At 49.3% G+C, this 23,500-nt stretch overlaps 2 protein-coding genes across 7 annotated transcripts in view; both read left to right on the top strand.

Annotated features, from left to right (window-relative positions):
- TBC1D9B (TBC1 domain family member 9B) overlaps positions 1 to 6,142 on the top strand; it is a 38,970-nt gene extending 32,828 nt beyond the window's left edge. For 2 of the 3 annotated variants that reach the window (XM_045069354.1, XM_004759003.3), the window contains exons 17-22: positions 225 to 290; positions 1,505 to 1,576; positions 1,819 to 1,869; positions 3,225 to 3,287; positions 3,803 to 3,909; positions 4,921 to 6,142. In XM_045069354.1, coding sequence (XP_044925289.1) covers positions 225 to 290; positions 1,505 to 1,576; positions 1,819 to 1,869; positions 3,225 to 3,287; positions 3,803 to 3,909; positions 4,921 to 5,607 — 1,046 coding nt within the window. In that variant the 3' untranslated portion in view covers positions 5,608 to 6,142. The remainder of the gene's footprint in view (positions 1 to 224; positions 291 to 1,504; positions 1,577 to 1,818; positions 1,870 to 3,224; positions 3,288 to 3,802; positions 3,910 to 4,920) is intronic. The other variant, XM_045069355.1, reaches the window with a different exon arrangement.
- A 4,097-nt stretch (positions 6,143 to 10,239) lies between these two features.
- The window catches only part of MRNIP (MRN complex interacting protein), a 26,201-nt gene continuing 12,940 nt past the window's right edge, over positions 10,240 to 23,500 (top strand). For all 4 annotated transcript variants that reach the window (XR_199926.3, XR_199925.3, XM_013059694.2 and 1 more), the window contains exons 1-3: positions 10,240 to 10,377; positions 13,166 to 13,225; positions 19,076 to 19,164. Coding sequence is in view for 2 of the 4 variants with exons in the window: in XM_013059694.2 (XP_012915148.1) it covers positions 10,312 to 10,377; positions 13,166 to 13,225; positions 19,076 to 19,164 (215 nt within the window). In the remaining 2 variants the exon portion in view is untranslated. The remainder of the gene's footprint in view (positions 10,378 to 13,165; positions 13,226 to 19,075; positions 19,165 to 23,500) is intronic.

Genomic DNA, 23,500 nt, shown 5'->3' with positions numbered 1-23,500 from the left:
CCTCCCTTGGGCCATAGCTGCTTGGGATGGGTCTGCCAGCTCTGAGAAGCAAAGCTCGGGGCAAGTGGGGGGCCTGGGGCTCCCTCCAGAGAGCTCTCCAGGAGAGAGGCTGGAAGGAGGGATGTACCAGAACCCACTCAAAGGGAAGGGGCTCCAGTGGGGACTGGCTGGGGGGCTTTGGTGCCCTGTTGTTGGCAGGCCTCCTCACTGGCTTCCCTTTGCAGGTGGGATGTACCATGGGGACCTGACCGACAAGCTCAAGGCCCTCTACAAGCTGCACCTGCCCCCAGGTGAGGGCCTCCTCACCAGTCAGGACCTCTCATGCATGGGGTGGCGACCCTGCTGTGTAGCCTATAGCAGGAGCTGCTCTCCCTGGGCTCTCTGCACTGTGCCTGAGCTTCCCAGGGTCACCAGCAGGCCACAGGGGGAGAAGGATGATAGGCAGCAAGTTCTCAGGCCGAATCCCATAGTCTGCTGGTTCCCACTGCATGGCCCGGCTCACCCTGCCCAGCACGGAGAGTTCTCCAAGATGAGGTTCCTTGTTTCCACCGGGAAACGAAGACTCAGGCTGGGGTGAATTCCAGCCCAGGGGTGGAGCCGCCAGGTCCCTGCCGCTGCTCACCAGCTGCCACAGGGCTGCGTGGAGCTGGTGGCACAGTGGTGTTCAGAACACAGTGCTGCATTCGCCCCCGAGGCTGTCACTTCATCGGCCCAGAATGTGGTTCTAGCGCTGCCTGGGGGTTGGTTCTGGGTGGCCAGAGCTGGAAGCTGCAGGCCTGGACCTAGGTGTTCTCACCTGTGGCTGGTTTTTGCCTGTAATTCAACACGAACAGTGGCCTCAGGCATGCCTCCAGGGAAGGTTGGTGCCAGCCACCTCTGACCCTGTGGAGGGAAAGGCCTGGGCTGGGTAGACCCCACTGGGCCAGGCTCCTCTGGGTGAGGGCACGTGGGACCATCTTCGCCCACTCCCAAGCTACCTGTGTCTGCCCTGCTCCATCCAGGGCTCCCAGAGCCCACACCCTGCCACCTCCCCCCAGTGCCACCTGCTCAACCCCTGTCATTGCATTCCTGTCTGCACAGGAGGTGGGGAAAACGAGTCCCCCCCCCCCCACACACACACAGAACCATGTGGCTCCCAAACCCTGGGGACCACATCATCACCCAGAACGTACCAGTGGGGAACGATGCGCAAGATGCGTAGAGTGAGAAGAGCAAGTCCCTTGCATGTGGCTGGTCCCCATGCAGCTGCCCACAGGGGCCTGGTCCCTTCAGGACGCTCTGCACCACACCCGAAGAGCGGGAGGGAGGCTGGCTGTTGGCGGGACTCCCGGCTACGAATGACGGGTTATTCAGATGAGCCACGTGTAATGTTCTCAGACACAACATGGAAGTCAAGAAAGGAGCAATACCCAAGATCTTGTTACCGCTCTGCCCATACCATATCTTGGGGCCCTGTGGTGGCGCACCTCACTGTGCTCTCACTCCCCTTTCTCTCTGAGCACAGCCCTGAGCCCGGAGGAGGCTGAGTCAGCCCTGGAAGCTACTCACTACTTCACGGAAGACAGCTCCTCAGAAGGTGAGTGCCACTGGCCCCAGTGATGAGGGGGGAGCTTCCGGCCTTGCTGTGGGGCAGTCGTGCTGTGGGACCTGCACAGGTGCGGCCCTCGGTGGGATTGGGGAGCCACGGGTGACGGCAACGGCCTCTCTCTGGGAGGGCCCCCGGGGTGGTCTCACTCCTGTTTCTCTTGTCTGTCTCTGCCTTCCTGGACCTTGGTCTCTCCCTCCCTCTCTCCTCTACTCCTCCGCTCTCCCTTCCAGCATCTCCTCTGGCCTCAGATCTGGACCTTTTCCTGCCCTGGGAGGCTCAAGGTCAGTCCCTGGGGGCCAGGGGCACCTGCTTTGTGCTGGGCTGTGTCTGCCTAACACCCCCACCCCCCACCACACATGGTCGGGAGGCCTGGACACGCTTGGTCCCTCCTTGGTCCAGGGATGCCTCCTGTGAGAATGAGGTCTGAGGAGGACCCAGGACCAAGCTGCAGCATACTAGGGAGGAGGGAGGTGGCCTCTGTGCTAGTCGAGGGGCATAGCAAGTGAGGGCATACGGCACAGTACTAGGCATCAGCTCCCCAGTCGCACGAGAACAGCATTCTATCGTCAGGCTCAAGGGAGAAAGTCCAAACGCCATCATGGCAACAGTGGGAAACGGACAGGCAGCAGGGGAGGAGGGCGGTGGAAAACGTTCTCATGGCCTACACAGCTTTCTGTTAAGGAGAGAGAGATTTGTGGGGTGCCTTTTTGAAGGTGTTCCCTGCTACACGTAAAGCCCATTGAGAGCGTCATATCCAGGGTGATGGGGCGTTCCGGGCCTGGGGTTCACTGGCCAAAACCCCAGCCTGTCAGTTCTCATGGTAGATATTGCCCAGCAAGGATGACACAGAGCCAAGAGAGAGATGAAACACAGTGCATATCAGGATACCCATGAACTTGAGGAAGCCTGAGGACCTTGATTTCAGGTACACAAAGCAAAGAAGCAGATGGGTCTTCTGTTACCATGAGAATCTAGGAAAATCACAGGCACTTCTGGCCTTTCCCAGGGGCTTCTAGTTAAGGCCGGGGCCTGGGGGTAAAGAGCCCTATCCTCAGACCCCACGCAGCCCCAGGCAGTGGGTCTCCACTCCACAGTGAGAAAGAAGCCTGAGCCCAGAGGCTTTCTGCTGCTAACTGCGCTGGGAGGCTGCCACCCACTGAGGGACCCCTGGTGGCCTTGCCACCCCCAGGTCTGGGAGAGCTGGGCCGCCAGCTCCTCCCCACATTCATGGGCCTCATAGCAGACAGTGTGGGCCAACTCCAGCAAATGTGTCACTTTGAGAAACAGGGTGCCCAGGATGGAATTCCTATACATAAAACTCCTCTCATCAGTCAGTGTGCTGGTTGGTGGAGGGTTGAACTGATGATCAGGACCGCTCTTAGTTTGACCCTTTTCAGCAGACACTACAGAAATTAGTTCTTGGGCTTTTCTCCCCACCGTCTGAGACTCGTGTTCCTTGGCAGAGAGGAAGGCGGGCCTGGTGGCACGTCGGTCCCTGTGAGCAGGTGAAGAGCGTGAGTGGGCGCTGGGCCCACTGCTCCTGCAGGAGGCCAGAGCGGGCTGCTCGCGGGCCTCCTTGGTTTGTGATTGCAAACAGGAGTGTTCCCTGTGTGCTTTCTCTTTTCTGGTCGTCCAGAGACTCTACGGCAGGAAGAGCAAGAAAGAGGCGGAAATGAAGACAGCCAAGAAAAAAGAGGAGGTAGAGGCAGGCCGTTTTTTGCGGTGCTGATCCAGATCCCAGGGCCCTGGGGCTGGGCTGTCCTCCCTGTGGGTGGGACCTCCACCCAGAGAAGCCTGCTGCGGGTGGAAGCCACTCTCATCAGTCCCAGGCCTGAATCTCTCGTGGCTGCCACCCCCCGCGCCCATCACCACCTCCTTTCAGGGCAGCTGCTTTCTTTCAGGACCTCTCTACATATCCAGTCTCCCTCCTTCTCCTGCCAGCCTCTCCCCACCCTTCACATCCCTCCTTCGCCATGTTGGGGGAGACAGGGTGGGGCCATCTTCATCAGCTCAGGCCTTACTTTAGCATAAGAACTCGGGGAAGACATCGGGTGTTCTGGAGTGTTCTTTCCAACACCACCTCCCCAAAAACCAGGGTGTTTTGTAAAAGGGCCCAGGTAACCCCGTGCCAGACAACACCGAAACCCACTCACTACCTGCTACTGGCTCCCAGCTCTTTCTCTAATTTGACAGATTTTTTCTCCCAACTCACAGAGGAGAAGGGGACCAGCCCTCCCGACTATCGGCACTACCTTCGCTTGTGGGCCAAAGAGAAGGAGGTTCAGAAGGAGACAATTAAGGATCTCCCCAAAATGAACCAGGTAGGCCCACTGAGAGACCACAACAGACACTTTCGAGGCTGGGTTCCCCCTAGCCCAGCAGTTCCCCTCCCTCCCTCCCAACACTCCCTGGAGGGCGGAAGTTCTCCTGCCTACCTGCTGTACCTGCCAGTCAGACAGCCATCAGGGAGGATTCCAGAAGGACAGGGGCCAGTTCTTTGGGGCTTTATCCTGGATGGTGTCTCGTGGCAATGATCCATTCACATTTCATCAGTATCTACACACCAGAGAAGCAGTAGGGAAGGTTAACCTCTGACACACAGAGACCCACACAACCCCTTTTATAAGACAGCCTCACAGTGCCCCTGTTCCTCCCAGGTTCCTCCTCAGTGCCATGCCCACCCAGGCCATCTCTGCCCATGGCCCCTTTTTCAGTTGCTGGCCTCTGGGTCGGGAGCCCAGCATCTGGCTAAGGGTCTCAGAGCCGGGGCCACAGCCCGACCACAGCCCTGCCCTGCCCAGAGGGGCCCCCTGCAGTCTGGGCACTCTCTTACCTGTGTCCCGAAGAGTGGGGCTCCCTGTGGAGCAAGGCAGGAGGCCTGAGTGTGTAGTGTCAGACCTCTGCACCCCCTCACCCGACCCAGGCTCTGCTTGCTTTGTCCTCACCCTCCATCCTGGTCATAGATACAAAAAACTCAAAGTGATTGCAAAACACACTGAAGAAGTCCTTGTAGCCGCTGAATCTGGAAGGTCCTGATAGAAATTGGCCTGGCTCTGCCCGCAGCATCGCTATAGGGATAGGGAGAGGCTTTCAGTCACCCTTCATGCTGAAAGAAAGGCAACTGAGAGAAAACGCTCTTCTAAGGCTCTGATACTAGTCAAGGCACTTTCCCTCTCTGCACTGCCATGTCCCAGTCTGTGAAAAGGGCACAAGGCACAGGTCTTGGAGACCATGAACAGGACAGCGCAGCGCTGGCATTCTGGCCAATTCCAGGCCAGACTAACCCATCTTTCACCATCTCCCTGTCCTTCCTCTGTGTCTCCCCGGCAAAGGAACAGTTCATTGAGCTGTGCAAGACGCTGTACAATATGTTCAGTGAGGACCCCATGGAGCAGGCCCTGTACCACGCCATCGCCACCGTGGCCAGCCTACTGCTCCGCATCGGCGAGGTGGGGAAGAAGTTTTCCGCCCCACCAGGCAGGAAGCCCAGGGCTGGTGCTGCTGAGGAAGACGAGCCACCAGCCCCTGACCCCACACAGGACCCAGCCCTGGAGCTTCAGCCTCCAGCTGCAGGAGACCCCCAGGCCAAAGCCGGTGGGGACACCCACCTCGGGAAGGCTCCCCAGGAGACCCAGGTGGTGGGTGACGCGGGTAGTGGTGAGGGCCGGGGCTCCCCGTCCCAGCTGCTGTCCGACGACGAAACCAAAGACGACATGTCCATGTCCTCGTACTCGGTGGTCAGCACCGGCTCCCTGCAGTGTGAGGACCTTGCCGATGACACGGTGCTGGTGGGCGCGGAGGCCCGTGGCCCCCCAGCCCCCACCCGTGGCGGGGGCACTGTCGACACGGACTGGTGCATCTCCTTCGAGCAGATCTTGGCCTCCATCCTGACAGAGTCCGTCCTGGTGAACTTCTTTGAGAAGAGGGTGGACATTGGACTCAAGATCAAGGACCAAAAGAAGGTGGAGAGACAGTTCAGCACCTCCAGTGACCTCGAACAGTCTGGAGTTTCAGGCTGACAGGGACCTGGCCTGTCTCTCCTCCCCACCCCCTCCTCCCTCCTGTTCTGTTTGCTCTCTCAGGACACACCTCTCCTGTTCTCCCTGGATGCAGTGAGCTGTAAATGGAAAAAAAGGCAGAGTAGCCACAGTAGGGCCCAGACAGAGGCTCCCAACCTCTTCTTCCTGCCTGCCTGGCGGGACCTGCCTTGGTCCCTGTGTCATCGTGTCAGAGGCTGCCCATCCTGGCCTGCTTGCCCAGTGCCTCTGTGCCCCATTCTGTGGCCAGGCCACACTGCACTTTCCACACTTGGGGTGAGGGGGTGGGGGTCCTGGTGCTCTCTAGGAGCCTGGAGCCTGAGCCCCTGGCTCAGCCCCTGGGGTGCACCAGAGCGGACCATGAGAGCATTACTCTATATCCTCTCTCAGCTCGTCAGCCTTACCGTTTACCTTACAAGCACATCCCTCAGGTCCTGCTAGATTTCCTTGTATTCATTTCGGTTGGCAGAAAATCACACTGTGCGCAATGCCTTAATAAACCCCCAAAAGAACTCAATACCACACTGTGTACAGAGCCTTCATGTGGCCTCAGCTACTGCTTGGCTTCTGGCTTCCTCCCAGGTGGGGGCCCAGGACATGTTCCAGGGGTTCTAGCCACTCAGACCCCCACAGGGGTGGGGCTTCAGGGCCCCCAGGGAGAAGAACAACACAGAAGGTGCTGCTCCAGGCCCAGAAGAGCTCAAGCTGACGTCTGCCAACGGGGGAGGTCCCAAGCTCCACAGGTACAAACAGCCTGGGCCGAGTGTGCAGGTGTGGGCTTGGGCCTGGACTTGGGCTGTAGCAAGCACTTGGGTTCAGTAAGGTGTTGTGGTGCCACAGGTGACAGACTGAGCCAAGAGCACCCCCTAGCTTTGCAGCAAAAGCTGATCTTCAGTGTCTAACGTTCAGCCCCCCATCACCACCACATGGGACAGCTCTTCTACCAAAAGATACATCTGAGGGACACCTTGGTGGCTTAGTTGGTTAAGCGTCTGCCTTCAGCTCAGGTCATGGTCCCAGGGTCTTGGAATAGAGTCCGGCATCGGGCTCCCTGCTCAGCCTGGAGCCTGCTTCTCCCTTTACCTGCAGCTTCCTCTGCTGGCTCACTCTCTCTGACAAGTAAATAAAACCTTAAAAAAATATATACAGATCTGAGGCTGGGAGGCTTTTTCCTCTGTTTTTGTTGTTTTGTAAGTAGGCTCCGTGCCCAGCCTGGAGCCCAGTGTGGGGTTTGAACTCCCAACCCTGAAATCAAGACCCTAGCTCAACTCGAGTAGATTACTTTACCAAGTGAGCCACCCAGGCACCTCTGTTTTTGTTTTTGAATTTAATAGCTTTATTGAGGCATAATTTACATGTCATAAAATTCACTTATTTTGAGTTATAATTCAATGATTTTTAGTAAATTTATAGTGTGACTATCACCACCATGCAATTTTAGAATACTTCCATCACCTGAGACATACCCTCCTACCCATGTGCAGCAAATCCCTGTTTCTACCCCCAGCCCTAAGCAACTGCTAATCTACTTTCTATCTTTAGATTTTATGGCTGGTTGTTTAAATAACAGTCTCCATGATTTTACCTTGTTCACAGCTGCTGGGTCTCGTCTCAGTAAACGCAGCAAAACAACAGCAAGGAAACTGAATAACTTGGCTTTCTTAACAACAACAAAAAATGTCAATCAATGTAACTTCCTTTCTAGTATTTACACAAACTGACTACATGCTTTGCCATAAAGTAATTTCAAAGGGCTCAAACCAGAAAGACCATATTCTTGGCCATAATGAAATTAAGTAAAGATAAACATAAAAATTCTACAAAGTTGGCAGTTTTAAGTCTTAAATTGTAATCAAGTAGATTTAAATAATGTGAAATTTGGATATGTATTTTATATATCATGTGGAAGTCTAAATGTAAGAATATCCCAAAGAAACTGAAGAATATAAAACAGGAATCTAGCCTTTCATATGATAAATGAAATAAAAATGTACAATAGTACTTTCATCTATTAATCATTCAACCTCCAATGACATTCAAAATGACAACTAGAACAGTAACACTGAAAAATAGATGGGTAATACAAGTAAAGCTTTAAAAATATTTTCCTTCTGTAAGTGAATGTAATTATATTTTAAAACTGCTTACCAGCTGATGTTGTACCAAACCACGTCAATTTTATAATTCCCAAGAAAACTATATGAAGTTTTAAAATTTACATATTTGTTGTGAAAGGAAAAGTAGAAAAATGATTTTTCCTAGTATTTGAGATTACTCAGTACTTTTTTTAAGAGATTGTATTATTTATTTGACAGAGAGGGATCACAAGTAGGCAGAGAGGGAGAAGCAGTCTCCCCACTGAGCAAAGAGCCCCATGCGGGGCTCAGTCCCTGGACCCCAAGATCGTGACCTGAGCCAAAGGCAGAGGCTTAATCCACTGAGCCACCCAGGCACCCCTACTCCGAAGTTTTAAGATTTTATTTATTTATCAATGAGAGAGAAATGCAGAGGGAGAAGCAGGCTCCCTACAGAGCTGGGAGCCCAACTGGGGGACTCATTCCCAGGATCCTGGGATCATGACCCTGACACTTAACTGACTGAGCCACCCAGGCACCCAAAGATTACTCAGTATTTTTGTGTTTATTTTTTTATCTTTTTCAAACCTGAACCCATACTGCATATAAAAATAACAAGATTTTAGAGAGAGTGCATGTGCCTGGGTGTGGGGGCAGAGGGAACAGGAGAAATCTCAAACAGGAGAGGAAGAATCTCAAGCAGACGCTGTGCTCACTGGATCTCACAGTTCCGGAGATTGTGACCAGAGCCGAAATCAAGTCATACGCTGCACTGCTTTGCCAACTGAGCCATCAAGGTGTCCCATGAAATTGTTCTGCTCTTTTCATTAAGCATAGAACACTCTTTTCAGCTGCCTTCTGCTTTTAGCCACAATAACTCAAACAGGTGGGAATAAACAAAAACCACCCAAATGAGAACAGGGACTGTGTATCTAGAGCTTTCTAGAAAAGGAGCCATCCATCATCCCTTGCATTTGGCACAGACTCAAGGTAGAGGAGTGGGAAAGCCTTAAGCATGAAAACAAGGGAAGGCTTCGGGGGGGGGGGTGCTGATTAGAGGCTGTTGGCCTGAAAGGGGAAGCTGGCTAACTGGAAGAATTTCTTCTGTGTTGGTGTGATGAGCGTAATTGGCTTTCTCTGGTTGGTCCTGAGATGAAGACGGAAGTGCAAAATATAAGGAAATTGGCCCTTATTGATCGAGCCCTGTCTGTCCTAGAGGTTGTAGGTTGGCTTGGAGGGTTGGGGGTTGGTTTTCATGTGTGGTCTGGTCACAGTCTGTTTGTAAATCCAGCCTCTTAAACATTTTTTTAAAGATTTTATCTATTTATTTGAGAGATCTCACAAAAAAGTGAGTATGGGGGGGGGCGTGGCAAAAGGAGGGGAACGCTGGATTGCAGGACCTCAGGATCATGACCTGACCAGGAGGATGTGTAACAGACTGAACCACCCAGGCACTCCTCAATTTTTTTAACCTAATTTGTTTTTGTTTTTTTCCCCTAATATATGCTACTGTGCAAAATTTGGAAAATATAAACAACTTTAAATCTTCTATAACAGTAACCCCCTCCCCACCCCTGGAAATAAATAATGCCTGGTTTTACCTAATTGTAATTATGTACTGTCTGTAACGTATTTGCTTCCCATCAATACACATGCAGCATCTGCACCGGGAAACTCAGATTGTCTGTAACGGACCTGCACGATGGTCCGTTTAGCACGTCTACTTCCATTTTCCTGTTCTACGTCAGTGAACACTAGTACATAAATAATAAATCTGGGTGAGTCAGATTGTTTTCTTAGAGCAGGAGTAACTGCCAGATGGTTTTCCATTTCACCCTTCTACCAGGATCCGTTAAGAAGGGTTCCTCCCACCAGACCCTTGTCAGGGTGTGGTGATGGAACGTCTCAGCGGGCTGCCGGGCTGGGACAGAAGGGGTCCCGCCCCTCCAACCTTTTAGGGGCTCGCGGCGGGGCTTTCCCGGGGGGCTGGTTTCGTCCACAGCAGCTTCCCGTCTCCGGAAAGTGTGGGGCTCATGAGCCACCCTCCCGGGATCCTCGGTTCCGCAGCCCTCGGGCTTGGGCTCAAAGGTTACCAAAGGCCGCCTCCGCCCAAAGGTCCTTCGAATTCCAACCCCGATCCCCAGGGTTTGGGCCGCGGCGGGGAGCAGCCCACCCACTCCCGGTCGGCGACTAGAAGCCGCAGCGGGAACGGCGCCGTTAGAAGCCGGACCCGGAGCCGCGCTGGAGGCCCGGCCTTTGCAACTTCAATCTTCCCAGCAAGCCCCGGCGAAGACGCGGGCTTAGAGAGAGACGGGAGCAGGCCTGCTCCAGGCAGCAAGTCGGTGGTGACCCGGCTGACCCAAACCCCTTGCGATGCCCAACGGCCTCGCCCGGGGAGTCACAGGGACCCCCGCCGACCGCCGAGACGATCGGCGGGCTAGAGAAGCACGAACGCGTGGAGGGGAGCTGGGCGGTGCAGGGGCGGGCCGAAGCGCAGAGCGCACGCGCACGCACAGCGCGCCGGCGTCTAAAGGACCCCAAACGCGCGCGGAAGACGAAGCCGGAACCGACAGGAGTGTAGGGCGCATGCGTAGCGGCGACGGCGTCCCCAATGGTGCCCCCACAGCGGGTTCGGGTGCTGCGGTGCTGCCGCTGTCGCCTCTTCCAGGCGCACCAGGTGGGGCGGGCACCGGCCTCCCCCTCCTCCGGGTGCGGGGAGGGCGGGCAGGACTTGGCGGGGCCGCGGGGGGCCGGGCCTTCTTTGTGTTCCTCGCGGCCGCCGGGCGCGGGCGCAGTCTCGCGTGGTTGCTTGGGTCTCCCGGACGCCCGGACTCGTGACGGTGACTGGCCCTGAGGACTGGGTTTTGCTGTCCCGCCAGAACGTCGTTCCGGGCTTTTTTTTTTTTTTTTTTTTTAAGTTTCCGGCGTGGAAACCGGAGATAATGGTTTCTGCGGAGGCGGTCTCGTGGCTTCTTGCGGATAGTTGGGGAAAGCAGGTGGAGGATAGCCCCTCCCGCAGTGGCTCGCTCTAAATATCACTAGGAGAGGGATGACAGCTTTTGAGACTGAGACACGACTGGGCGTGCCTTGCCTGGACGTGCCTTGCCGTCCAGCCCTTAGTTCCGTGGTGTCTCCCTCCCGGTGATGAGGGGTTGTTCCCCAGACGATGAACAACCCTCGCATGGAGCGTTTTAAACAGGATACTCGGTATTTCCAAAACGTACTGCTTCCTTGACTGTCAAGACGCAGGAGAAGGAATGTCACTTAACCTGTTTTCTCCTGGATTGCATTTCATCTTCCTGCTCGCTGTCACCTGATACTGCCGTCCAGCATTCCTACTTCTTGACAGTTCTCACTTCCCCCTGCTTACCTGCTCGTCTGCTGTGTCCTGGAAAAGGACAACATCAAACTCATTCAAAATGAGTATTTAAAAGTCAGATGCTCAGTATGCACCTGTAAGCTTGCTAAGACCCCCCAAGGGCTACCGGGGGGCTCAGAAACTGTTTTTACTTTTTTGCACTGTGCTTTAGGAGTTGAGATTCAATGGAAATCGTTTCCATTTTTCAGTTATTACACATATGTAGTGCACATTCTCACGGTTATTTTCAGCTATGAGAAATTATTTGAAACTAAAGCGAGAAAAGAGTTAAGGGTAATTGCAGATGGGACCATTTCACACATCCCATTTAATTTCAGCACCCTCTGGATTAGGATCATTCTGGTTTCACAGAGAGGAGAATACAGAAATCCAGAGAAGTCAAGGTGTCTAATAAATGGCAGATCTAGGGCTGTCTGAGTGCAAAGATCTTGTTACCCCATACTGTCTCTCTCCAGACTCCACACCCCTAGAGCTAGCCACTTGTGTGTCCTTCCAGACCTTTTTTTTTTTTTTTAAGTGTATTTCTTACCTCCAGATGTACCCATAGAAAGGTATTTTTATGGTGTTTGAAGATAGGTGCTAGAGAATCAGAAGTGCTGAATTGGCGGATATGCCCACAAAAATTTGTAGTAGGTGCTTTAGATGCTGCTGTCCTCCTTAGAATCCTTTTGGGTACTTCCCCAAGAAGACTGATTGTATTAGGATCATACTCCTATTAATTTTCATAAATCAACCCAGGCATCTTGATGTTAAGCATGCAGCTTCATTCCTTTTTTTTTTTTTAAGATTTTATTTATTTATTTGACAGAGAGAGATCACAAGCAGGCAGAGAGGCAGGCAAAGAGGAAGGGAAGCAGGCCCCCTGCCGAGCAGAGAGCCCGATGTGGGACTCGATCCCAGGACCCTGAGATCACGACCCGAGCCAAAGGTAGTGGCTTAACCCACTGAGCCACCCAAGCGCCCCTCATTCCATTCTTTTAAAGCAACTTTGTGTCCCTTGATAACACTCTTTCTTGCTATTATAAATGGACTTTCCCATTACCTTTTCTAAGTAGGTATTCACTTACGTAAAGGCTCTATTAACTTTGTATTCAGCCCGACTCTATTAAATTGTCTTACTGTTTTTAGTAGTTTTTCACTTGATTTTCTTGAGTTTTCAGGTAGAAAAATCATATCTGGGGCACCTGGGTGGCCCAGTGGTTTAAGCGTCTGTCTTCAGCTCAGGTCATGATCTCAGGGTCCTAGGATCGAATTCCACATCAGGCTCTCTGCTCAGCGGGGAGCCTGCTTCTCCCTCCCTCTCTGCCTGCCTCTCTGCCTACTTGTGATCTCTCTCTGTCAAATAAATAAATAAAATATTTTTTAAAAATCATATCTATAGGGCGCCTGGGTGGCTCAGTGGGTTAAGCCGCTGCCTTCGGCTCAGGTCATGATCTCAGGGTCCTGGGATCGAGTCCCGCATCGGGCTCTCTGCTCCGCAGGGAGCCTGCTTCCCTCTCTCTCTCTCTCTGCCTGCCTCTCCATCTACTTGTGATTTCTCTCTGTCAAATACATAAATAAAATCTTTAAAAAAAAATCATGTCTATAACGATAATTTTTTCTTCCTCTCTGGTTTTCATACCTCATTACTTTTTCTTTCCCAATTCCATTAGCAGGAAAATAACAGCAGTTGAATAGTAATGGGGATTTTTGGCCTGTTCTTGATTTTCATGGGAGTGTTGATAGTGATTTTCCAGTTTTAGAGCTGAATGTAAGGTGTTTTTTCATGTTAAGAGAGAACCCATCTAATTAACCTTTTCAAGAATTGAAATTAAAGGTTGTGGAAGTAGTAGAGATCTACTTGACTTTGTTGCATATGGACAGCCAGTTTTTCCAGCACCATTTATTAAATAGTCTGTTTTTTCCTCATTTCTAAAATGCCACCTTTATAATATAGTAGCTTTTAGTAGCTTTTTTTTTTTTTTTTTGCATATATGGTGATTTGTTTTTAGGCTTCTATTCTTCATTGATCTTTAAAAATCATTATGGTTCAGCTCCACCTGTTTTAAATAATCATCTAAGCCAAATTTCTTTAATTTCATTGTAGGAGAAAAAGGGTCTGAAGTGGACATGCAAAGCTTGTGGAGAGAAGCAGTCATTTTTGCGGGTGAGTCTTGAGAAACTGGGGTTCTAACAGCCATGCCAGAAAGCCATGCCAGAAACACTACAGAAGCATGTTACTGTGGAGCCCCAGGATTCCAGTATTGGGACCAAGTTCCCTAGACCTAGAACGTTCGCCCCGTGGGTTCCTGTTCCTTCAGAAGTGAACTGGATGGAGCAGTGGCTGGAAAGTTCCCTTCATTGTTTATTCAGTTAGCAAGTATTTACTGAGCACCCTCTGTGTGCAGGCACAGGAGAAATAAGGGAAGGCCAAACTTTGTCGTTCTTGCCCTCACAGATCTGCTCACGTGGAAGAGAATCTGATGCGGGTGCCTGGGTGGCTCAGTGGGAAGAGAATCTGATGCACACACACAGGTCATTTAAAACTAGACTGAGGAGCACCTGGGTGGCTCAGTAGGTTAAGGCATGTGCCTTCGGCTCAGGTCAGGATCCCAGGGTCCTGGGATCCAGCCTCACATTGGGCTCTCTGTGAAGCAGCGAGCCTGCTTCCCTTCCTCTTTCTCTGCCTGCCTCTCTGCCTACTTGTGATCTCTCTGTCAAATAAATAAATAAAATCTTTTTAAAAATAAAAATAAATAATTAAACTAGACTGAGGAAATGCAAGAAGAAGGCAGGGCCTGTAAGGAGATGACCAGGCCATCAGACCCAGCTGGTGGGTGTGTGTCAGTGTGCACAGCGTTCGAGTGAGGTGGGCACAGTCAGGAAGTGGAGGCTGGTAGGAGACACTCGAGAGAGAGTGTATGGACTGAAGGAAGCTCGGAGTAAAATCTCTCACTGAGGCCACTTTAGTCCTTTTCAGGAGAGTTCCTGTTGCGTCACCTTATCTCTTCACTACCACCAACTGTCCTGCACCCTTTGCCTCACCGACCCCCTCGCTCACCTTCTTTGGCCCTTGGTGCCACCTCTCCCGCCTTAGCTTCTCATTCTCCTCCTCCAGCCATAAGGCTTTTCCTTTCAGTCCTTGAAACAGTCCAGCGCCGCACTCTCACAGCCTTTGTGCGTGTTGCTGGGGCTTCCCCCAGCTCTTCTCGTTTTCCTGGTTTAGATATTATGTCCCGAGTGTGTTTACTTGAGTATCGTTTATCTCCTGGCAGTTCAAGCTTCGCTGGGTTTGTTTACTGATACACCCTCTCACATAGCACAGTGCCTGGCATGATAAGTGCTCGCCCAGTAAATATTTGTTGAATCAGAAAATGACCAAGCCCACAGTGATTGGCATTTAGGCTGAATTTCATTTTCATTGTTATGAACAGCTCTGCAGTGAAGCTTCCTACAAAGACCTCTTTCTTGATGAGACCAATTATTTCCTTAGGACAAATTCCTAGAAGTTAAATTGCTATTTCAAAGGATATCTTTTGACCAAGGTTCTTTTAGTTTCAAATAGAAAACAAAACAAAACACAAAAAGAACACTTCAGGATGGCTTCAGCAAAATTAAAAAAAAAAAAAAAAAAAGGACTGGCCAGGTAACAGGTATCTTGGAGCTTGCAAGGGAGGAGTTTCTTCCCTGAGCCCTTAAAGGACCAGCCCCAGAAACTACAAAGCTGCAGATGACGCAGGCATCATTTTTTCTTCCCCTTGTTTCCTTGCACCCAGATTCTCCCTATATCTTCCTTCCCTGTTCCCTGCCTCCTCTCCTTCCTTTCCTCTCTCTCCCCAGATCGTTCACGGTGACATACTCCACCCACAGACCACAGACTCTCACTTCAAGCCAACTAGAGTGGCTGAGTCCCAATTAATAAACTAGAAGAAGCAATCTGATCGGCTCCGTTGACCCAGATGGCCACATCTGGTCAAGCCAACTGGGATAGTGGGAGTAGGGACGAACAGGTCATTGGTCAGCAGTATAGCTGCTGAGGCCCACCCCGAAGACCAGGAACGGGCTCGTGAGCTAGTGACTGCTGCTTGTTTTCCATGTCAGCAAATATTTCCAAATTCTGGAAGGGAGCTCCTCTCACGCCTCTGTGCCTGTGCAGTTGAACCTGGCTTCCTGTAGACTAGGCCACAGTGACACACAGACAACAAAACCGTGGTAGCCTGACAGATAGAGTTGTCTCTCTTGCTCAATCCTGGGAGGGATTGAGAGCAACAGCATGGCCATCCTTGGTGCCGTCATGCAGGGACCCAGGCCCCCTTCATCTCAAGGTCCTCTTACTCCCCAAGGCCTGTCTCCTGCTACCTGCGGCCACCAAGGGCCAGGAACAGGAACGAGCTACATGGGAGGCTTTGAGGGGTCAGGCTTGGAAATGGCTCACATCCCACTAGAAAGACCCTTGTCTCATGGCCACCCTTGACTGCAAGGAAGACTAGAAAACGTTGTCTAGTTTGTGCCCAGATGAGGGGAGAAGGATTTTAGCATTCGGCTGTGGTCCCTGCCATTTATGCTGGATGTCGAGTAACGTCTTGCAAAGCTTTTTCATTTCGTTCTTCAGTTCCCCTCTCCCCCTCCCACTTGAACTTGCCCCAGCTGGGCTTTTATTCCCCACAGTGCAGTAAAAGGGCTCCTGTCAAAGTCAGCGGTGCTCTCCATTTGCTAAAAACAGTAGTGAGTTCTCAGGCCTCCGGGGACTTGACCTATTGGCAGCATCTGTCACAGTTTGTCATTTCCTCCCTCTCAAATACTGTGTTCACTTGGACTTCCAGTCATCCCACTCCTGCTGTCTCTCTGGCTGGGTTTCAGTCCTCTTGGCTAGCTCTTTCTAAGCTAGCCAACTTCTCAGTTTGAGAAATGCTCTGGCTCTCAGTTTGTTGGCCTCACTCCCTTCGTGCTCTGAGAGGAGGTCATCTGACAGTTCTGGGATGTCTCTCTTGGACCCCACGCCCAGCCCTGAACCTCCCATTAAGCGCTCTACTGGTTCTCAGATAGGCATCCAGAGACCCCTTTCCAAACAGAAGGCCTCACCAGCCCCCACCCGCCTGCTCTCCCACAGTCCTCCCCCTCACATATGCGTTAGTTGTTTGAGCTTAAAACCTGGAGGGTATCATTGACTCCTCTTTTTTTTTTTTTTAAAAATACTCTTTGTCCAGTTCATCAGCAGATTTTGTCAGCTCTGCTTTGCGGATACACCCAGCCTGACCACTTGCTACTCCAGTGGTGGAGCTGCACCCCTGTCGGCGATACCCCTGCCGCCTGCCCTGTTGCTGCGCACAGCCTGCCCTCAGCACTGCAGCCTCAGGTCCTGCTAAAACATGTGCAGGGCCAAGCCACTCTCCCCAGCCTTCCAGGTTAGAACAAAATCCCTGGTCCTACAGACAGGGCCAAGTGTGCCTGGTACAAAATGAGAATGGAAGGCCCCTTGTTCAAAAGCAGGAAAAAAAGCCATGAAAGGTACTAAAATAGTAAGTTTTTCCTTTCTTTCCTGGTCTCTCTTGGCTACTCAATGTTTTTAATTTACTGTGGCATGTCTTCCTAAGTTAAGAAAAACCAGTATTTTAAATTATTAGCATGAGGGATGCCTGGGTGGCTCAGCTGGTTAAGCGGCTGCCTCCGGCTCAGGTCATGATCCCAGCGTCCTGGGATCGAGTCCCGCATCGGGCTCCTTGCTCAGCTGGGAGCCTGCTTCTCCCTCTGCCTCTGCCTACCACTCTGTCTGCTTGTGCTCACTCTCGCTCCTCTCCCTCTCTGACAAATAAATAAATAAAATCTTTAAAAAAAATTATTAGCATGAATTTTACCATTGGTATTGTGCAACACTGGTTTGGTTTTTTCTTAATATCTTATTTATTTATTTGACAGAGATCACAAGTAGGCAGAGAGGCAGGCAGAGATAGAGGGAAGCAGGCTCCCTGCTGAGCAGAGAGCCCAATGTGGGACTCAGTCCCAGGACCCTGGGACCATGACCTGAGCCGAAGGCAGAGGCTTAACCCACTGAGCCACCCAGGTGCCGTGCAACACGAGTTTAAAATGCAAAGAGCATTTAGCCGTGAGCCAAATAACATAAGAGTGTTTACTGTATATGCAGGATCATCCAGATTGTCCTCCTTGGGTTTTGGATCTCATACATGCCTATATATTTCACTGTTCCCAAAACAGTGGAAATGCTGCACAAAATTAATTCAGCTTTTTTCTACCTAATGATATGCACACATTCTGCCCACACTCCCCCTCATCAGCTCCCTGATATGTAAGGAAGGACTGAGAGGGAAAGGAACGAGGGTCTCCCTTTCTTGCCTTTTCCTTCAAGTGTCATCCTTTTCAGCATCAGTGATCAGCTGTCTAGGCAAGTAACCAGAATAAGAAAAGATATGACAGGGTTCCTTGGTCATCTGTGTATGTTTAAAACACTCTTGCCTTTTATCTGCATCGGAAGCAGGTTCTTGTTCTGTGGAAAGCCTGGCTTCTCAGGCTGTGGGTGCCCCCCATACTCAGGTATAGACAGCAAACACTTAGCATCTACGCTCAGACTCTCTGTGAACACTCCCACATGTTTGTTGTGAGTCCACTGGAACCCTGTGCTCTGGGGTCATTGAGCATGCTGTGTGCGAATGGTGCAGCAGAGAACCGTGGGGGTGCATAGCGTGTGTATCCCTGCTTACAGACGTGACCCATTGTCCCATGAGACTTCATTTAATGCAACACAAGTTCAAAGGTAAGATTATTAAGAATTTCAAATTTTAAAAAAATGTTTTCAAGATGGCAACAACAAAACAGGTCTTGTGCCCACAAAGCCAGCTTGGCCTGTGGTAGGGACTACACTAAAATCTCACCTCCTGCCATTTTCCCACTCAGCTGTAGCCATGTGGCTGCCTTATGGTTCCCCCAAAGTGCCAGGCACAGGGCCCTTGCTCTCGTGTCCTTTTCATTGCTTCTGCTGAATCCTACCCCCAGGTGCCTACATGGCTCTGGCCTTCATATTTTCCTAATGTGCGCTCAGATGTCAGCCTAGTGATCTGTTCTCTGAAAACCCTATATAAAATTGTCTGCTCTGTCTCCACTCTACCCCTTTCATTGCCTTATTTTCCTGGGTAGTACTTCTCATCATCTGATGGCCACATAGTTATATGCTTATTGTCTGTCTCCTCGCACTAGAATGTACACTCCACGATGACAGTGATTTTTGTCCACTCCTGTATTGTATTGTCCTTACCTGGTCCAGGGGCCTGGCACCTAATAAGTATGCAATAAATGTTAAACAAATGATTGCTAGGTGGGGGAAAAAAGATTTATGTTCAGATTTATGTTCAGATTTATGTTCCTTTATCAGTGAATAGTAAGTATCATATTGTATGTTTATTGGTGACTTGTGTTACTTCTCTTCCAAATTTCTTGTTTATATTCAGTAACCATTTAGTGTGGGGTTTGGGGCTGAGTGTATCTTTGATATGCAGAGTTCTGAGTGCTTTAGAAGGATAGCCAGAGGGGCACCTGGGTGGCTCAGTCGATTAAGGGACTGCCTTCGGCTCAAGTCATGATCCCAGAATCCTGAGATCGAGACCTGCATTGGGCTCCCAGCTCCATGGGGAGTCTGCTTCTCCCTCTGACCTTCTCCCCTCTCATGCTCTCTTGCTCACTCTCTCTCGCTCTTCAAATAAATAAATAAAATCTTTAAAAAAAAAAAAAAAAAAAAAAAAGGACAGCCAGATAGCCCAGAACTATTAGTTCCTGAGTTTAGTTTGTAAATAAACGACAAATAAATAAATTATAAAATAAATTATAAACTTTAGTTAGTTTGTAAATAAATCACTCCAGAAACAGTGGTCAGTCATCAGGATTTCCGCATGTTGCTTCTGGGCCTTGCAAAGTACAGCTTTCCACTTCCTGAGGTACATCACTAATGGATCTGTTTCTCGGCGTTCCATCCACGTTTCTTAAACTTACTATTTTTCTTGTTTTTCAGACTTACGGTGAGGGCTCCGGTGCTGACTGTAGACGCCATGTCCAAAAATTAAATCTGCTGCAGGGACAGATTTCAGAGATGGCATTCAGGTATAGTTGTTTGAGAAGGGCATGGTTATCTTGTCTTGGCCTGCATTCACCTTGAATGGTTAGTGGAAGTAGAAGATGGAGAAATCCCTTAGATTTCCATGTGAAGGGTCTTCCCACTGAAGGGTCTTCCCACTGAAGGGTCTTCCCACTGAAAATAACTAAAAATGCTAACTGTAGTATTTTGAGTACCCTGATGAAATGGCAGGGAAGTAAACGAAATATCAGAAGTCAAAAATAAAGCAAAAGCCAAAGTCCAGAGAGTAAGTGCCTGAGCTACTCTGGAGCTCCCGTTTAGATGGCTAGGAAGGGTGTGGGGGACAAAGACAAGGCCTGTGGCCTGGTCAATGTGGGAGGGTCAGTAGGAGACTGCCACCTAAAGCCGAGTTCCCAAAATACTACACCCTCAGTGGATGAGCAAATGAACTAGAAATACACCCTCTCAGCAATGGGGAGCATGTTGGCCTTGGCATAGGGAAGGGAACTAACTGTCTCTCTAGGAATTTATAAAAACAAGAAAGCGGTCATGTGGCTTTTCAGCCTTTTACATGCTCTGTGTGAAAAGCCTCAAGCTGAGAATTTATTTTTAAATCGTCCAAGGAAGCAAAGGTAAATGCAGCACCTTTGGAGCATACATCTTCAACCCAGGCCTGAAAGAATTTCTGCTGATAAAGTTCCAGGAAGCATATACTCAGAATTAAAAAATCATAAACACTCAAGGAGATACGTCATCATGAGCGAAAGAGAACTGAAACAACAGAAAAGTGAGATCCACAGAGACTTCAGACTACAAATGTATATTTGATACATTTAATGAGGTAAAAGATAGGGTTGATAATATAAAAAGCAAAGGACTTCAGGCCACCTGGCTGGTTCAGTCTGTAGAGCATGCAAGTCTTGATCTCAGGGTCATGAATTCAAGCCCCACATTGGGGATAGAGTGCAAAAAAAAAAAAAAAAAGGAAGCAAAGGACTTTTAAAAATGCCCAAACAACCAAAAAGAGTTTATAGAAATGAAAAGTATAAGCATTGAGGGGCGCCTGGGTGGCTCAGTGGGTTAAAGCCTCTGCCTTCAGCTCAGGTCATGATCTCAGGGTCCTGGGATCGAGCCCCACGTCGGGCTCTCTGCTCGGCAGGGAGCCTGCTTCCCCCTCTCTCTCTGCCTGCCTCTCTGCCTACTTGTGATCTCTGTCTGTCAAATAAATAAATAAAATCTTTAAAAATAAATAAATTTATTTTTTAAAAAAGTATAAGCATTGAAATTAAAAATTCAGTTGACAGTTTTAGCATTAAATGTAGCTGAAGAGACAATCAGTGAAATGGAAGCAAAATCTGAAGAAAGTATTCACAATGCAACACAGAAATAAAAAGACGGAAAATGTGAGTTGAGAAACATGGAAGCTACAGGGAAGAGTTCCAGTGAGAGAGAATAAAGAAAGTGGGGCAGAGGCAATATTTGAAGAGAAAAGACTAGAGCCTTTTCCAGATTCATAGTCTTACATTTTTAGATTTAGGAAACAATAAATCTCAAAATGGATAACGTCATTATTTTCTTTGCAAACAACATGGTTGTATATAAGGAAATCCTAATGAACTTATACAAATGCTACTAGAGCTAATATTTTACCAAGATCACAACAAATTTAACATACGGGAGCGCATGGGTGGGTCAGTCTGTTAAGCATTTGACTTCAGCTCAGGTCACGATCTCAGGGTCCTGGGATTGAGCCCTGCATAGGGCTCCATGCTCAGCAGGGAGTCTGCTCGTCCCTCCCCTGCTCCCTGCCTCTCCCCTAACTTGTGCAATCTCTCTCTCTCCCCCTCATATAAATAAATAAAATCTAAAGAAGTCAATAGGTAGAATTAAATTATTTCTATATAAATGCTATGAGCAATTAGAAAAAAAAATTTTTTAAGATATTATTTGACAGAGAGAGACACAGTGAGAGAGGGAACACAGCAGGGGGAGTGGGAGAGGGAGAAGCAGGCTTCCTGCTGAGCAGAGAGTCCAATGTGGGGCTCAATCCCAGACCTGGGATCATGACCTGAACCAAAGACTTAACCAACTGAGCCACCCAGGCACCCCAGAAAAAAAATTTTTTTTTTAATATTTTATTTATTTATTTGACAGAGAGAGAGATCACAGGTAGGCAGAGAGGCAGGCAGAGAGAGAGGAGGAAGCAGGCTCCCCACCAAGGAGAGAGCCTGATGCGGGGCTTGATTCCAGGACCCTGGGATCATGACCTGAGCCGAAGGCAGAGGCTTTTTTTTTGAGTACCCTGATGAAATGGCAGGGAAGTAAACGAAATATCAGAAGTCAAAAATAAAGCAAAAGCCAAAGTCCAGAGAGTAAGTGCCTGAGCCACCCAGGTGCCACCCCAGAAAATTATTTTTTAAATCAAATACAATTTAGAACAGCATCAAAAAATTAGATATGTAGGGATAAATATAACAAAATATATGCAAGATCTGTTCAGTAAAAACTACAAAACATTGCTGAGAGAAATTAAAGAAGAGCTAAATTAACAAAAAGATATAACATGTTCATGGATTGGAAAACTCAATATCACGAAGATTTCAGTTTATCTTAAATTGGTAGAGACAGGGGCACCTGGGTGGCTCAGTGGGTTAAAGCCTCTGCCTTCGGCTCAGGTCATGATCCCAGTGTCCTGGGATCGAGCCCCACATTGGGGCAGAGCCTGCTTCCTCTTCTCTCTCTTTTTCTGTCTGCCTCTCTGTACTTGTGATCTCTGTCTGTCAAATAAATAAATAAAATCTTTAAAAAAAAAATTGGTAGAGATACCCTAGTCAAAGTCAAAATTCCAGTGGGCTTCTTTTTTTTTTTTTTTTTTTTTTTTTTTTTTTTTTTTTGCAAAAATTGACAAACTGATCCTATTATATAGAAATACAGTACCTCGGGGCACCTGGGTGGCTCAGTGGGTTAAGCCTCTACCTTCGGCTCGGGTTGTGGTCTCGGGGTCCTGGGATCAAGCCCCATGTTGGGCTCTCTGCTTAGCGGAGAGCCTGCTTCCCTCTCTCTCTGCCTGCCTACTTGTGATCTCTCTCTCCCTATCAAATAAATAAATAAAATCTTTAAAAAAAAAAAAAGAAATATAGTACCTAGAATTACCAAGACAGAGCTGGAACACTTGTGCAGGCTGGTTTCAAGATCTACTATAATGCTACAGTAATTGAGACAGTGTGCCATTGGTGAAAGGCTAGAGGTAGAGATAAATCAGAAGGTAAATGGATACATAAATTACAGGTATGTTCCTGCAATGGGATGCTACAATATTCAAAATAACAAGGGCAAATCTCAGCAACATTGCTAAGTGAGAGAAGCCAGACACAAAAGACTACATATTGTAGGGATCAGTGGTTTTCTCGGGGAGAGGATAATTGCCTCTAAAGACACATATGAGAATTTCTGGGAGTGATGAAAATTTTCCATATATCTCAATTAAAATTTTTTTTCTCGATCTTAATTGGATAATAGTTTCAAAGATACAATTCATCAAGACTCATTTAACTATACACTTAAATTTTAGTGTATTTCCTACTTTAAGTTAATTTTTAAGGTTAAAAAAAATCTGCCCTTAGACACAGGAACATGATAAAATTACAGAACACAGAAGACAAAGGGAAGAGCTAAAAAGTAGCTAGAGAGAAGAGAGATTGCCTACAAAAGAACAGCAGAGGCCCAACTTCTCGGTGGTAACTTTAAAGCGAAAAGACAGACTGCTGTCTTCAGACTGTTGAGAACTGTCCTTTGTTGGAGTTGAGTCCCTGAATCAGAAAGGTGAGCAGAGGTCTGGCCGGTAGCTGGTAGGACACGGCTCAAGTGAACGCCAGAGTATCAGCCCTGTGGCCAGGTAGGTGTTGCACGTGCATGCTCCCGTTACCTCTTTATAATCGCTCTGTGAAGATCGTGGATGTCTGCGTACCAGTGGAGAAACTGAAGACCAGAGGCCCACACTCAGCCGCTCACTGGAGAGAGGCCCCGTCTGATGGTGCGATGTAACCACCCTGTCCAACTGGGGGGGGGGGGGCGTGGCTTTGCTCCAGCCTCTGGCGCTGGCACAGTAAGTGTCCTCCTGGCCAGTCATGCCCCTCAGAGGCCATGGAGGCCCTGGCCCCCACTCTCTATGTGTCGAGAGGACCCTGCTGCCCCTGGGAGGCTGGCAGAAGTCACTGTGACACACACATAATGTCTGTCCACATTCATAAGGGTAGAACTCTGAAGACATACTTTTATAACTGTGCAGCAGACACCTCCTCGCCTTTGCTGACAGGAGGGACTCTACTATAAGGCTTCCGCTGACGTTACTCTATCCCAGAC

The sequence above is a fragment of the Mustela putorius genome, unplaced genomic scaffold (assembly GCF_011764305.1).
Source record: "Mustela putorius furo isolate JIRA1106 unplaced genomic scaffold, ASM1176430v1.1 tig00003923_pilon_pilon_pilon, whole genome shotgun sequence".
NCBI lineage: Eukaryota > Metazoa > Chordata > Mammalia > Carnivora > Mustelidae > Mustela > Mustela putorius.
The sequence above is the reverse complement of the archived record's forward strand: the minus strand, read 5'-3'. Positions and strand labels throughout refer to the sequence as shown.